Below are 17,109 nucleotides of genomic sequence, written 5' to 3'. Positions count from 1 at the left end.
CCAAAGACATTGCCTTAAATGAATGCGTTTTCACAAGAGGAGAACGTAACAAGTAGCTAATAATTCACTAGCAATAATAGTCCCACGTAAAAATATAAGCAAATTGGTCACACTATATAAACAGCTGATGATTCCCAACTTATGTTGCTGAATTTCCTTCCCACTATTAACTCCAGCATTACCAGCATTTGCATTAAAATCCATATGAATTGACAGGACAGCTTTTTTTCTGCTTAAAGCTGACTTTTCCATCTAGACGAGAGCTAGGCTACGGCTGAAACCTGAGCTATGCCTCAAGCTACCAAGTGAAGAAAAGCACTAAGAGATAGAATACATAGCTTCCTGTTTGAAAGTATTGTTCTCATGGCCACCTGCTCCTCTCTCAAACTGAGGGTTAGACAGTTAAATATGGCACTTAATCACTTGTCCTTTCTCCCAAGTACAGAACGTGGACTGCTGAATATGTATTAGCTCTGGTTCTGAGTAATAAACCACATCAAATGCCGAGAACAAACAATGGGTGACAGCGAAAATGAGGTGGCAACATAAAAGCGGCACTGAAAAATAAAGATCTGGCAACCAGTACTTTCATGAAATCAAAATTGTGAACTATCTTTTAGTGATAAAATCACTCCTCCATCCTAAATATTTGCACTAAGCCCAGCCAACCTATCTTATTCTGGGCTGAAGTGAGGTGGAAGAAACAGGTGGGTGATAATTTCTTCATCCTATGCAAGAATCCACAGTAGCGTGGAAAACTCCGAGATTCCTCTTGGTGCTCTCCCTAGACGATGGTATCTGCGGAAGGGTGGCTTTTTTGCCCATGTTGTGTGTTTTTATCCCCCTATCCCAGGTCGGGTTTTGAGAGTTTAGTCCTGGGACTGGCTGCCCTGGTCCCAGAAGAGCTCACACAGCTTTGGGTGTTTGCTCAGAGGGTCACAGGGAGGTCCAGAGTCACCTACAAACGGGCTGTTTTTCACTGCACCTTCTTCAGTACCAGCTCTGCTTCACATCCCGGGGGTTCCTGCTTCCACTGAAACAGGGTTTCCTCTGCAGGTACCTTCTGCTGCCATCTTCACATCTGAGGGTGCGAGGGTGAGCCTGCCATCAAGACGCCATCAAAATTAGTTTATGCCTCCATTTCCATCACTCTAAGGAAAAATTATTGCCAGTTGCTGAAAGCAGCTTTCAACAGAATCTCTTTTCCAAAGGAAAAAAAAAAAAAGGAAAAAGAAGGTTTTGGGGTTGGTTGGGTTTTTTCCCCCTCTAAAGGGGTCAGTTCCAAAATAATTTGCTACATCCTGCGCAGCCTGGTAAAAGGAAGTACACATTGCAGCTGCACCTTGTTGGTACTTTCAGAAACAATTTCAATTCCCACTTTCTACTTAACGTCTCACCTTTTGTCTGCATCAAATGCAATTGCTTAGCAGTGGAGGACTAGTTGTAACCTCCAACCGAGGAGACTTCTCTACCGTTTTCTACTGTTTCTCACCACAAGTTCATGGCTCACAGCTTTTCACTCTCTTACAGAGTTATGCCAGAGGCCAGTTAGCAGAGCACGAACGCTGGTTTGAGTTCCCCATGGCACAAACTGGGCAAGCCATCCTATGGTTCCACTGCGGAAAATAATTACCTCTGCATTTTCCATACTGCCTGCTGACTGCTCGCAATACTTGCGTTTTCTTATAGTAACAGAGAAGGATGCACCTGAGTTCTGATCAAGGCTTTTCCACCGCTGCCTCCCCCCAGCAAACACCGCTCCAGCTGTCGGTGATATCCCACCAAAGCTCGGGTGCTTTTCAGTTTGCATGTAGGCATTTGAAGAACCTCAACGGAAAAATTCACCTTCTGACGACGGAGAACAACGGACAGCAGAAGCCACTAGGGAAGAGGCTTTTTGAAACCAAATAAATGTTAAAAGGGTTGGGATTTTTCTGTCCTAACACACCTGTTACTCGTTTAGAGTCGACTCTGCCTTCCTGACAGCACTGCAGAAGAAAGCTTTGGTACAAAGCAGCCTGAGGAAGAGACGGCTCAGCACAGGTCAGCCCAGCATGAGCCAAGTGGTTGCAGAGGTCTGAAGCAACCAAATTCCTTTTTCAGCCCTGACTTTTGCTCTGGGTATGGGCACGCACAGAGAATACTGTCAGATCAGGAGACTGGCAGCCGTGTGGAAAGCTTTGTATCTGTCACTTAAAAATCGTATCAATGTATTTTAATGAGATTAGGGAGTTTCCAGGCTGGTCTGCCTTAACTAAGAGGAAGGTGGCTGTAAATTCAAGTAGAAAAGAGAAATCTAACTGAGAAAAAACACAGTTATCCCTAACAACACTTAACAAAGTTCCCCCAGCTGAAAAAAGAACTGCTGTCATCTCTTCTCTGCTCAGGAAAGTAAAGAGGTTCTAAGAGGAAAAAACCCTTCATGGTGTCCAACCCAGGTAACTATTTTTCTTGAGGCAGTTCATGAAGGTAATACACACTGCAGAAAAAAAAAGTAGATTTTACACAACAAAGTACCAGTGTGATGCGTTAAGGCTGATGCACATGGTTTCATTTCCTGGGGAGATGATTACAAGATGAAAGACATACTCCAGAGTAATATTTTTGTTTCACCTGAAACACTGTAAAAACAATGGGTTCTGGAAAAAATCCAAAATAAAGCTGTGGTGGCAGCTTCAGACTGAGTCACCACATGAGCAGTGCTTGTATATGTTCTATCAAATGCTTTAATAAAAAAAGAAGTCAACAGCAGCAAACAATTAGGACAAGTTAGAGCATTACCTTAGCCATTCTTTCTAGGAGGAAGTCTCAGAGGAAAAACCCCCAATTACTATATTTAATCCAAGACCTTGGCATCAAATATAGAGAGAAGAACGTAAGTTTTGTACTGTTGTTAAGCAAAGTTTGCCAGCGGTGTTATGAAAAGCACAAAGAATAAAAACCAGAAGCTATTAAAGACAACGGCACAAAAGGGTGATGTTGCTCAAGTGTTTTACAAGGAGTGGGGTCATAATCATGAAATCCTCAGCACATGCAAAAAGTCAACTGGATAACAAAGAAACTTAATCATCTTAATGTGGCATTTTAATGATGCTGCTGATTTGCTATGCCAATTCAGAGATAATGAGCCCCTAATGCTACAGATGTTCAGCCAGACTAAAGAAAAAAAAAAGAAAAAAGAAAAGCTTTTCCTGTATGCCATTTCCTAACTATCCAATTAAACAAATTGTGAAAGCATATAAATAGTTTACCAGGTTTTGACAGCTGTTAATAGGATTCAGATGCAGAAGAACAAGAAGGGAGTCTATACATGTGCATATCGAAGGATTCTTGTGACTACCTGGATTTGACAGGTATTAACTGATGATTCATCACTGTTATCTCCACAAATTGTCCCCAGAAATAGCAGTATAAAACCAAACCGTAGCGTGCGCATGCTAGAATTGGTCCCCTCCCAGAATGCGAGATTCCTTCACCTAAACCAGCTTGAAACAGAACAAATATACGTGGTGAAACTGAAAAAGTCAGCGGAGTTTCCAAATTAAAGTCAGAATCCTGCATGTTTATGAAAAACACCTCTACAATGGAATTAACGCACCGTGGGGGAAGATATGTCACAAATTAAAAAACACCCATATTCCTTAGTGAATAAAGAGAGGTTTGCAGTGCATCCCGTCGAAATTACAAATGGGGGGGGAGTTAAAAAAAAAATAGAAAACCCAAACAGTGCTACACCTAAAGGTTCTTTCCGTAATTAACAAGAAGAAAACAATTACACGTGACATAAACATATACATTGAAAATGTGGAGACTATAAGTGATGGGGAATTATAAAATGTGAAGTGACACAACAGGGTTTTTTTCAACACAGTCAGAGATAAGGCAACTTTTTCCCATGTCTGTCTTCGACCCCGCTGCAGACACCAGTTCTAGGGAAGGGAAAGGAGTTCAAGCCTTTTTGGCCCGACCTGGCTTTGTTCCTTCCACTGACTCCAGCGATAAACGCCCTTCCTCACAAGACCAGGGGTGCTTTAAGCAGATCGTCGTTTGCCGGCAGAGGCAGACGCCATCACCTAGAAGCAGTCCCAGCTTTCAGCTAGACAGCACGGGCGACAGCAGCAAGGAAGAGGCAGCGGCAGCAAGCGCGAGGCCCCTCGTACAGCGCGTACGCCCCCGGGCTTCTCCCGCCCGGGCGTCCCCACGGCCGCGGTGCCCTTTCTGTGCCACCACAGGCCAAAGCAGGCTCTTCTGCACTGAAACAGCCCAAGCGCTGCATTCAGCACTTCTGTTCCACGGCGCGCTGGAAATCCAGAGATTTCACTTCCTTGACTTACTAAAAATTATTACTCGGAGATTCTGGCTTGGATTTTATTTTATCTTTGTGCCTTCCAGTATTTTCTCAGCGCTGTTGTTCCGTATCCCCTTTTGCACAAACCCCAAGCGTCTATTGAATTCAGACGCTGCATAAAGAATACTTGAGTGGTAATTCCTAAACGAACCAGTGCAGTATGCACCTGGTGGAAATTTCACTTCTAAAAATAGGAGAGAAACTTTCATAATTCCCCTTTGTGGAGTGCATGCTCTATGGTAATGAGTTTCCTTGTTTTTATTGTGGCTTGAAACAAAAATAGGAACAAATCAAACTGAAATGCAGCGCTGAGAATTGGAAAGGAAAAAAAAAACCAAACCCAAACCAGGCATCATTTTCCAAGCACTCGGATGTGTATTTTCTACTTCATTAATACCAGTGTCTTTCTATTGTTAAAACGCAGTATCATTTATTTAGTTGTACAATTAATTACAACAACAACAAAAAAGAATCAAACACTGCACATCACCTCCAAGCTCATGGGAGCCAGGAAACTGGAGTTACATAACTGGTTCTGAAAGGATCTTATTCAAATACAAGGATTTTTCTTTTAAACATGTATATTCCTGTGTAAATCCATAATTTCATACCCAACACTTCCCATCTATTACCAATTTCTGCCTAATATTATGCCACAATATTCTAGTGGGATTTTTAGGACTTTCCTTCAAAAGGATTCCAAAATATGTTGAAGTTATACTAACAGAAACAGCAATAAAGGAATAATGTTATCCGAAACCACGTGCTACCAAAGCGGGAGCTAAACAGGCCGACTGCACAGCAACCCCAGGCAGCACTAGGCCATGGTTTAGGGAAGGAAATGAAAAATAATGCATTTAACTGACACTACAAACAGAATTTGGGGAAGCACAATGCTATTACCTGAGACAATATGGCCAGGGGCTAGAAAACTATGGTTGGTACGATGCTAAACTATCATGGGATTTTATTTTTATTTTTTTAAATAAAAAAAAGAATGTCAACAGCTTGCCATTTTTCCTCAACTGCCTCTACCCCTAGTGGTGCGCAGGAGCACAGAGGATCGGAGGGAACGCCATCCCACATCCCCGGCCTACAGTGCCCGGAGTTTCCAAAGCCTCTCCCAGATGAATTTTGTTTCATTTATGACACCTGTTAACACTATCCTTTCAAATCTTAGTGTCTTTAAAGTCTCCCTCTTAAAAAAAAAAGCGCAGAGGATGATGAAACTGTACCAGTTCTTCCCTTCTGTTACAGTTAAGATAACATCACTCATCGAAAACATTTCTAAAATTACAATTCCTAAAGTCCAGAAAGGCAGATACAATCACAACCGTTAAATCAGACTTCAATTAGACAGTTAATCAGAGAACATCTGGACCTAACAGTCAGACTGAAAAAGGCCACATGTTAAATTCAGATAATCGCCTTCATTAGTTATATCAAGGGACCTATTACTAATACGACCACTCAGGCATGATCGTCACTGGTCAACTGCTTTTTCAAATGAACTTCAAATCCGAGAAGTTGAAAGTGTAGTTTCATTTAGCCTTTTTAAATTCATCTCCCAAAAGTCTTTCTTACCATGCAATATACTCATCGTAATATATATATTGAGTATACTCATGTTTTATTCTAAAAAAAAATAATATGAAGAGAAAATATTGTATGATATGAAGAACAGGGAAATATGTGATAAATATTAATGGAATTTTAACACCTATAAGCTGAAGACAAGAGCTCGGTTAAGATGCTGCTCAAAATCCTTGAACACCATAATCTTCACAAACCTCAGTGTATTGATTTGATTCGACTATAAAAATCTTCCAGTAGTAAATAATCCAGAATCTGAGACTTGCAGTTTAGTTTACAAGTACATTCTCTCCAAACTGAGGTTTTTATAATCGAATACTTGTGGTTTACTTTTAGCCAGGTCTCCTAGAGAAGCGTATGCATCCGCTCTGTGTTCCCTCAGTAGCCTGCTGACCCGTACACCAAACCCAGCCCTATCTGGCAGAGGGGAAGGCTTCCCCGCAGGACCCTATCCTGACAAGGGCCTGCTCAACACATGGCCCAGGAGCACCTGCATCTCCCAAAACCACTCCTGGAGGTGGTGCTCCTGCATCAGGAGAAACAGGCGGTGCCTTTGGCACGCTCGGCAGGCGAGCTGCAGCAACGGTGTTCAACAAGAATATACGGAATTGAGCTCCGAGTTAAACAAAGTCTGTAACAGCTTCTGCAGAGCAGCAGAAGGATCAAAAACAGGAGCAAGAACTGGAGCACCTGAATGCAGTGTGATGGGAGAGGGTGCTGAGAGCACGGCAAAGCTAGCCCGAGGTACCAGCAGTAAAATACAGTGTCGAGCATGCGATGCGAACTTTGCATAATTCAACTAAAAGTCAGCCAGCAACAAGACACAACCCCACTGGAAACCCAGCCTCACCGATTCCAACGCTCATGGAACTATTTGCTGCATTTTAGCAAAGTTTTGACTCTCGTGGATTTATTTCTGCTTTCCGATACCTTTCCAGCAGCACAAACACTAGTAAACCTGCCCCTTAAACTCACACATTTTGTGCCAAATGAACAGCCTAGTTTGGGGGCAAAACATGAGTCATCTTCATCAACTGATTTCCTTTCCACCAACCTATATTTCTAAAAATGGATTATTTTCTACAATGACATGGTGATGGGAGTTCTTAGGGCAGTTTTCTTCATCTTCACTTATTTCCTGTGGGGGGAGCGGGGAGGGAACACACCACAGCTCATCTACCCTGGACTAGATTTTATTTCTATGCCAAAGGAGTTAAGTATTTCTCTCACTTTTAATTTCAAGGAACTAATTTGTACGAGTCAGAGATACACACTGTAGAACAAGTGAGGAAAAATGCTGGTTTGAAGTTATGGCAAGGAGTCCACCATCTATTGAGTAAGGCTGCGTATCCATTCTCCTTCCAGGCCTCGTCTCATCTGATGTCCTGACTATCAGTGTAAACTATCCCCAAAGCAGATTTTGTTTTCTGCTAGCTATAATGGGTTAATTGGAATAAGAACTAGCTGCACTTTTCTGATTATTTCAAGGCAATCAAAATACCCGAGTTTCTGTACCAGCCCTGGGTGCTCTGGGCCACCCATCGCGCAGCATCGTCCAAGCTGGTGTCAATCATTTACAGGCTGTGGTGACACAACTGGCTGTGTTGATGTCACTGAACGTGCTTGGCAGCATTCCTGCTGCTGATAGTACAGTACTGTAGAGATAAAACAAAGTCAAGAGGATCTTTTGTTGATAACACTCAGATGCGACTTTCAGTTCAGGCATAGCCACCAAAGCGCAGAGGCTTGACACAGTTAAGCAGTACAGGCTCCTTGCCTGGTTTTAACACTTACAGAAATCCCCTGTTAAGTGAACTTCTGCAGCACAGTACTGCTGATGTTGTGAGATAACCCCTGAGTCCCATGAGCGGCAGGGCTCGATCTGGGCTTGGGAGATGTAATATTCTGATAAAAAACAAACGGCACTTCCTTTTCGAGCAGCTAAGTGCGTGTGCTAGCAGCACCACTGGAACCTCAGTACGCGCCTAAGCGAGGGTTTGTCATCCTCTCCTGTCTCACTCCAGCCTTTTAACCGCCCCCTTTCACACACCTAAATGCAGCAGCAATTAGCATCCATAAACCACAAATGTGGCTTCTATTTCTTTTTATTTCACAACCATGAAAGCTAGCTGACATTCATAACACCCAAAAAGTTGTCTGCCTCAACAGATGAGGGAATTAAGACATAATTAAACCCTTGTGCTCGACCGTGACTCCCATAGGAAAGAACGTAGCTTTTTTTGTTGAATTTTTACACTGAGGACGCTTTTCCTTTGGCCACCAAAGGTAACAGTGTTGGGGGCGCATAAAGAAACAAGGGAAATTAAGCGCTTCCTCCCCTATCTGCCTCATTGCTCGTCTCTTTTCAGACTAGATACAGGAAGCACCATGGGAACAGTGTATTTTATGGTTGCAGGCAAGCATACACCATGTGCACCACAGCATGCAGCTTCCATTCCCTTGAGGCAAAAAGAGGGGTTTTTTTCTTCTTTCTTTTTTTTTTCTTGTTCTCCATCAAGCTTTTAATTAACTTATTACCATAGCCTTCTGCTTGATTGTTTGCCCTATACTTAGCAATCATCACAGCTGAAGCCCTTTTAAGAGGGGTGTATAATAGGGCAGGTTGAATTGTTTTCATCTAGTGGCATCTCACCCCCATCAGTTATGGCACAGACATGATGAACAGCGCATCAGCCTGTGTGTTTGCGTGTGCTTGGAGGAGCACAAATATGGAACTGTTTGTGGAAAAAGTGGATTTTTTTATGCCAAAAGAGCACCAGTTGTGATGACGTTTCAGCCCTATACGCTATTTAGTGCCTTTACGACGCTTCTGTAGCCTTTTGAAAGGACCCCAGTGCCACTTTCTGCAGAGCAAACACAAAAGGCTCCACCAAACCAGAGTCAGACATCTCGATTTGACCAGGCTCCAACTTCTGCTCAAAGTCTCAGAATAAGTCCCCACGACGTGGTTAGAGTGTCACCCGTTAATAATGCAAGATTCACAAAAAATGTATAGTCCCAGAAAGTGGGAGATTACTACTTCCTAGGAATGCTTGACGAAATGTGGGAAAACCAGATGTAATTGTACTGAAAGAAAAAGGCGTTATAGACATACTAAGGCAGTGGAAAGCAGGCTAGCAAATGCTTGATCTCACTCTATGAGCCAGTGGCCTCATGTTCTTATGGTGCCCTTCAGCAGATGGAACAAACCCTGTGGCATGGATCATTGAAAAAAAAAAGGAGTTTTCTGTGATGCAGGCTATCATCAACGACGAATTGTGAAGACGCTGAAGCGGAATTGCTCACTCACAGCAGGGATGGATCACGAATACCACAATCATGAGAACCACACAAACATTCCTCATTACATTTCAAATTTACAGAGAAATAATGAGGGTATTAGTGATCACACCTGGAGAAGTGCCAAACAGCTTTTTTTTTCCTCCTTTGAACTGACAGACTTTTCAGGTGTAGGCAGGACGTAATCCATTTCCCAAGAGCCATCACCGATGATATTTCTATTCTCTGATTACGGAGAACACTAAATATTCATTTTTACCAGTGTTAGTGATCCCTGAACGATAACGCTCCCACCAGGGCCGCGCTGTCGGAACGGGGTTCCACCTAGCTACGAGTAAGACAGCTAGTTACTGACCCGCAAGGACTGCTCGGTGGCTACCGTGGCTGCTACTGTCGCACACGAGGCACGACACGAAAGCTAAGATTATTTGTGAATTTTAGTACCTAGCAGCGACTGATGTGGCGCAGGGCTTTAGGAAGACATTTCAATACACCTACTGATATTCGCACAGCCTAGAGTACTGGTGCAGCGTGCTTAAATATTTAAGATTTATTGTGCTTCTGGTATCAGAATGATTGCAGAGAACTGTATGTGAATCAATGAAGTAAACACAAGATGTATTTTATTTTATGCCATTTAACACTAAGTAACCGTAGCTGTCTTTTTTGTGCATTTAAAGCAGCTTTCTCCTAGCAATCCTGTCCTTATTCCTACAGTGAGACTCAAAGAATGGGGCACTGTGATACTGAACAGGTTCGTACTCACTTTATAATGACTGAGCGCTCTAATGGTAAGGGAGTCTATCAGAGTGAAATGATGTTTTATTGATATTTATACTGTTATCTTTGAGATGTCCATTCTCAGTATCTGCATTCCAGAACAAACTGTAAAGAGGCTTGAAGAGATCATCAGCAATATAAAAAATGAATCTTATATTAGAGCAGTATCAATATGAACAGTTGTACCTGACTTAAAAGAGCCTGGGAAGCGGTACTGAAGCTGAAGGGCATAACATAGCCAAGGAACTGAAAAAAGACGTGCTAGATGGCATGATGCTGTGAGTGCAAGTGGTATAGGCAGTGCTCCTGGAACGGGAAGGTGAGGAAAAAGCTAGGGCAATTCTTCTTGGATGGTTAATACTGAGGGGTTTGTGAAAGAATCCCTGCCCTGGCTTCCTGTACCCATGGCTTAGCAGCTAGAGGGAGCGCAGGGCAGGGGCACTGGGAAAGCAGAAGTAAAAGCAGCAAGTTAGTGCAAGGGGAAATAGCATAAAGGGTGGACAAACAGCTGGAATATGGCTGTGAATATTTTATGTACTGGGGGAAAGAGATGTCAGATGCCTTGGATGTAGAAAAGGCTCAAGCCTTTCATGTTCTGTGGATAAAAACATTAAACATTTCTTTTTAGGGTAAGCAGAGCAGAACTCACCTGCCCAAGCCAGATTCTATACCGCAGGCATCTACGCTCTCAACTACTCTCCACTGACTACAAATGGAGCCCTGCTAAGAAGCAGCTGCCCTGGGGACACGAGGCACCTCATCCTAAGGCAGACACCCAAGCTGGGTCAGAAAACCTGCGTGCTCTCTCCATCGACTGTCAAGAAAGGCCAGGCACCAGGACAGCTCTAGACCCCAGTGCTGTAGGTACCCAAGCGGGATTAATTTCACCCTCCTCACGGCCTCTTTTGTTAGTGCCACACTCCCTTGAGCATTTTATGTTGGTTTGTACTTTGTTAATAAATATAAAAAGTTTAATCTTTAATAATGCAAAAGTTTAACCTCTGAACATTTCCTTTTAGTCCAAAATAATAACATTTGTGTTCCAGGGAACAACAAAGGCTACTTGGGCAACCAAAACAGAGACAATTCTTTAGTGTTTTACTTGATTCATGTGATTTGTAAACGCTACCTCAAAACTACTAACCAAAGCCACAGACATAATTTGTCTTGACACTGCTGTACTGCCATGGACATGCAGTACTTGAAAGGCAACGTGAAACTGGTAAAACAATGTGTCTTTTCCCCAGTATATGTATACCACATCCTCTACCAGGCAGCATTTTTCACTGTTTGTGGTTGAGAACTGGCATAAATGAACACGCTCAGCTCACTGGCAGGAATGTTTATTAGTGCTGTGATTTCAGTTTATGAGCTTCTACATCAAGGAAGAAATCCAAAGCCTCTTGCTCTGCAGCTGTGTCATGTACCCATACACAAATCCTGAACTCTGAGGGCCAGTAGGATCGGCGAGTCCAGAAGCTGCTGCTTTAGCTAATAAGTGAAGAGGGCCTATAGTTTTTAAAGACTCACAGGCATATGCATTTATGTAGGATCCTTTAAATAAAAAATAGTACATATTGGTTCAAGATTTTATTCATACCTCTGTCTTCTTTCAGAGTTGTATAGGGTTTACTGTTCAAATTAAACACAGTAGGCCAACCAACCTTCTGTTCACCCACAGTTTAAAGTTCAGATTACCGCTACAGCTTTAAATTTTACAGGGCTGAGGTGTCCTACAAATTTGAGGTAAATTGTCCTTTCTTTCAAATAAAAAAAAAATTGCCAAGTTATTTTTCAGCTGTCAGAGTAGCTTAGCAATGTTAATGGCAAGTGGAGTCCTAACGCAGGCGTTTGTCATACGCAGGCTACTTTTAAGGATTTGTGTGCTACAACACACATTAAGAGAGCTCACCATATGCACATGCTTTTGTATCTTGCTGTCCGTATTTCACAGATCCTGTAAAAGTGACCTTTACAAAATGCACGTGAGGTTCCCTGATGGAAAACAGTTGCTCCTCCTTTAGAGCGTGTTGAAACACTAACTATACTGTTATTCCTTCTACAGGCATGCAGGAAAACCAGAGCCATGATCCCAAATAAACTTTCTAATCACTCCCATAGCATAAGGAGGAAAAAAAAGACAAAATATAACTACTATTTTTCAGAATTCAATCTCCACTTTACCTCCTGCTTCTTCATTAGACTGATTATGCTCCTTCAGATCTTCCGCGTTATCCATACTTTCCATTTCCTGGGATTTGTTCAGATTACGGTCTGTCAAAACCTCCTGTCCTTCTGAAAAAAAGCCCAATAATTAACTCTTTGTGCTCCAGGAATATTTCCAGGTGATCACCTCGCAGTACCTGCAAACTCCCAATATATCGCTCACAATGCCCGCAAGGGTTTTCCTGCTGATGCATTACTTGCGGTTGGGTTGAATGGATTTGCTTCCCAAAGCCATACACAAACTCTCACGCAGAGCGCGCACACCTCTAAGTCTTAAGCTTTTGCTCAGATTTAACTATTCTGGAGGTCGTTCCAAATGACAAGAAAACGGGAATAAAATCCATATGGATAAGTGACTCTGTATCTCATACGTGTTCTGACAACTGCTGCTAGCAGGTAAGCAAGAAAGCTCTTCAGAGCATGGAAGAGGAATCACAGCTCTACTTTGTTCATTTGGGCAAAATATTAATCATTCTGGCCCCAGGCCAGGAAACTGCTGAAGCACGTTTAATCGGAAGCCTCTTTGAACCCAGTTGCACTTCTCTGCTTATTTCACATATGTCTTTTTAAACATCAATATGATCAGAAAGTTTTCTGCTGATCACTGTGGCAGCAGCACATCCCAGAAATCCAAGCCTCTCTTCTCCAAAATAAAGCCAAATTTTTAACTATAGTGAAATTTATTTGGGTGAAGTTTTTCAAACGAAGCCTCCATACAATCCATACTACAGACTAACTCAATATTGTGCATAGTTCTGTAGACTTCAGATCAGTATTTTGTTTCAAAAAAACCTGACAGTGTTTTCTTTCAACAATCCTGTGAGTTTTTAAAGTCTCAGCAACACTGTGAAATTGATGTTAAAATTTTTTAACTTATTAAGAGTTGGATAGTGAAAAACCCAACCCTTCTCAAGCTAAATATTACACTGGATCTGAAAAAAGTTTTATTTTTTTAATTAACAAGAAAGTAAAACACTTGTCCAACTCGCACAAAAGGTTTGTTTTCATATTTTCAGAAATATGGTCAACCAAAAGAATCCCATTATTCTTGCTTCCTTAATCAAAACTTCCAGCTTTCTTCTGAAAACCTTTCCTTTCTTACTACACAGGGTTTTTTTTCCCCTTTAGCATCGTCTTCCAATATTATATTGAACTTCCACAGTCTTATTTTGATTCTAGAATTTACCTTCTGCCTTTAATTCCCATCTTTGTATCTGTTACTGTGCAATTCAGTGTCCTAGGAGTCTAAACAAAATGCAAGTTGTGTATTTTTCTCCATTTAAACTTAAAAATTTTCAAAAGAAGGTGAAAGAACATTACTTGAACAGCACAGTACCTGCAGCCATGGGCTGTTCCTGTGAATTACTTAGGTCCATACCTGCCTGTGAATCTGCAAGAGACAGAAAAGTGGTCTGAGTTGTTTAATATTTAGAACCATTCATGAGACAGTTGTTATAGCCTTCTAAATTCCCATTTCCTTGACTGAAAGAAGAATTGGAAAAGCAAAATTTTCAAAGAAATAAATACCAAATAATTGTTATGTTTCGTTGTACAACTTCTCTATATCTTGAGCAGTGTCACGTACCCAGAAAACGGATTATTTTCTAACTTCAGAAAAATTATAGTACCAAGTAACTTACACTTTGGATTTAACATCTCATCTTGCACCCTGTGAGCACAGCATAGCAGTGGTGACTCTATATGAAGTGAATTTCTATAAAGCACAAATTATGGGATATTTTTACATGCCCTTTTCAGTAAAAAGGGAAAACCCTGTTACCTTTGCAAGATCTACTTGGTTTTCAAGGGAATGCAGGTCTCATTCCCATTTAGAAATTCTGATAGGGATCAAGAGTCAGGAATTCTTAAGAATTGGAGAGGACAACATTTCCAGAAGTGCTGAGCGCGCAGCAGACGGCTCTGAAGACGATATAAGCTGCAGGTATTTACATCTCCCACTCCAGCACCCAAATTTAGGCTGGCGAGTTTAACTGGAGGCACAGATCCGACCTGTCCAGATAGGTCTTTACTCAATGCCTCGCTGACTTGAGATGTGATGAATATGAGGGCTGATTTTCTCAAGTGTCACAGCTACCTGCTTCCTTCCTCCTTTCTTTCCTTTAGCTTTTTTTTTTTTTACATACCAGAAAATACTTTATCATCTTTAAACATAAAAAAAAATTAAAAAAAAATAGCTCCAGGACTTGTAAAATTCATTCCTGGCAGTTACATAACAGAAATACACATGCAGTGGCCATGAGGTGTTAACCACTAGTGACATTTACCCCATAATTCTCTATCTTTACCACCACTGCGTATGGAACATTTTTGTGGTCTCTGCAACGTCAAAATATAAAGCTCTGTTAACTCTACGGCAAAGCAGCCTACTATCAGATGAGGCTATCCAAAAACTGCATGAACAGAGGACGGGCTGATGCCTCCAAGAAAATAAAGGCAAATTCAGAGAAATAAAAAAGCAACACTAGAACTATATAGCAAATCCTTTTTAAATTGTTGCTGCTGTTGTCTCCTAAACGTAAGCATTCAGCTTATTTCTCCATAATGCGCCTGCAAGTTACATTATGCATGTAGTTCCCATTACTCTTAACTAGCTGTTACCAAAGAGCAGCAAGGAAAAACCCAACCCATTTAAGGACGGACTTATTAATAATTCAAGCCATCCAGCAGTGGCCTGAGCTCTTCAGGGTGTAACTCCTGACTGGAGACAAGCTGTAGAGCTATTAGCGCTTATAAAATGTATCCCAAAATTAAATCAGAGCTCCTACCCTTTCATGCAAATTTAGCGCGAATGCAAGCTTTTCGTTAAGTGTCTTTCATTAGAGCTAAGAACGTTGCCTCGTGTCTTAAAGCTGGTCATGGAATTAAATGAAAAAAAGTTCAAGTATTTACTAAATCTGTATTTTTAAAATAAATAAATAAGATCAAGGAACTCCATAGTTATGGCTCTTAATTTGTCTTTGTTTCGTTTTATCATACCAGGGAAAGCGAGGTACAAAGAAGCAAACAGACCAATTTATACCATGAGTGATGATGGGGAAACATCAGCAAATACACGGTACGTGAACAAAATTCTCTCTAGTGTTGATTTTAATTTTACATTGCAATAATATCAATACTTAAAATTACACAAAACCCTTGTAATTGTGCAAATAATTAAGCTTTGGGCAAGACAATGAAATCCCTGTTATTCCGTAATACTTGAATTCAATTTTCATTGCATTCAGAAATCCTGTGCTGTTGCCCCATTTGGGTGACAAAGCACTGAACTAGTCAAAGCCCCAGGATTAAGCAAAAGGGGTGCCTGCTGGGTGGGGGGAGAGGTGTGGCTTGGAAACTGAAGCAATTCTGCCTTCCCCTGGGCTGCCAGGAGCTCTAGAAATGAAGATTTAGAGCCCCTAGGTGGCTGCTTCAAAGCAGGTAATTCTGTGTATATTCCTGTATAACTATATAGGTTTAGAACCCTCTGTACTCCCAGGGCGTCTCCCGAGCGCACAGTCACCCCACCAAGGATGCATACATCGCTACAGCTTGTCGGGGAAATCGCAGCAGCGCAAGCTTTTGGGCTCAGCACAAGACCCCCAACAGCCAGGCTGCCCGTCTGGTCCGAGCACCTCCGCACCGCAGCCACAGGGTGACCTGCTAGAGAGCGGTGCCGCCCGAACCACGCCGCAGCCCCGCAGGACCCGCTCAGCCGGCCCCCCAACGCTCATTAATTAATTTTGAGATCATCTCTGTGTATTGATCTCCATTTTGTTCAGCACAAGGGGTTCCTGTCCACCAGGGGCTGCTGGGCAGTACAATCCTGCTGAAGAGATAAGAACAACGACACGCCATGTAACGTCTCTCTTTTCTGTTGAGAAATATCCCAGTCCTTGTATCACTTTCAAGCCTCCGACATCCACTCCTCAGGACCTGGTTTCTTTACGATATTAGCCTCAAGTAGCTTTTTTACAGCCTTAGTGGTCGCTTAATATTTAACCTCAGGTCTCTTTCCCGAGTAAACTATTTTAAGCTATATCCTTCACTGTGTCACATAAGTGTGCTACAAGAAGGTCTAGGAAGCTTCCATCCCCAAGTCTGTACAAATAAGACCATATTTCTACCTAATGTTCAGAAAAGCACAACACGGGAAATCACTTACAGAACACGTTAGTCTTCCCGAACTTCAAAGAGATCCACTGACTAGGGTGCATGGAAAGAAGACGCTTGTCTTGCATGTGTTGCAGCTGACGCACGATGTTCACTTACAAAGCAGAAGTAAAATTCGTGTGCCTTCGAAACCAATCCTTAGCCATCCCGTGCTCTGCGCCAATAGCCAAAGTGAGCAAAAATATTCAAATAGCTTGCTAAAAAAGTGTGATGGCGTTTTAATACACGACCGTATTGATGTTTTATCCTGGTGTTTGGCCTTAACAGCAGTGAAAAAACAGCCTACCTCTATTTTAACCAAAAAAGAAAAAAAAAAGATTTTTTCAAATAAATGATACCACAAATATCCCTCAACACAGCTGCAGGCAGCAGAACGGGCGAAACATCTCGAATTATTATAATCTTACCTGTTGGCCTCCAAAGTGAAAACCAGAATGTTGCCTTTTTACCACCAGCTGTGTTTTTCAACCAAACATCATTGTGAAGGGGACATCGTTTTAAATCCCATACGCTCTTAGCCCTTCTGTCACAGCATGTGGAGCAAGCACAGCTCGTTTCCTTGTCTTTGCGGTGCCTTAAGAGGCACAAGTAAGCCGAAATAAAAGCCACACCAGTCTTGGCCCCTGCCCTACAGGTCGACTCCCACAGCCTTATCCCTGAGTGCTCGCAGGGGAGCCAGTGCCTTTGCCGCG

General features: G+C 42.1%; 1 protein-coding gene across 3 annotated transcripts in view; it reads right to left on the bottom strand.

Annotated features, from left to right (window-relative positions):
• Window positions 1–17,109, bottom strand: part of IKZF3 (IKAROS family zinc finger 3) — a 36,126-nt gene that overhangs the window by 17,121 nt on the left and 1,896 nt on the right. For all 3 annotated transcript variants that reach the window (XM_064473170.1, XM_064473171.1, XM_064473172.1), the window contains exons 2-3: window positions 13,584–13,637; window positions 12,206–12,316 (exon numbers count right to left, since the gene is read on the bottom strand). In XM_064473170.1, coding sequence (XP_064329240.1) covers window positions 12,206–12,316; window positions 13,584–13,637 — 165 coding nt within the window. The remainder of the gene's footprint in view (window positions 1–12,205; window positions 12,317–13,583; window positions 13,638–17,109) is intronic.

The sequence above is a fragment of the Phalacrocorax carbo genome, chromosome 25 (assembly GCF_963921805.1).
Source record: "Phalacrocorax carbo chromosome 25, bPhaCar2.1, whole genome shotgun sequence".
NCBI lineage: Eukaryota > Metazoa > Chordata > Aves > Suliformes > Phalacrocoracidae > Phalacrocorax > Phalacrocorax carbo.
The sequence above is the reverse complement of the archived record's forward strand: the minus strand, read 5'-3'. Positions and strand labels throughout refer to the sequence as shown.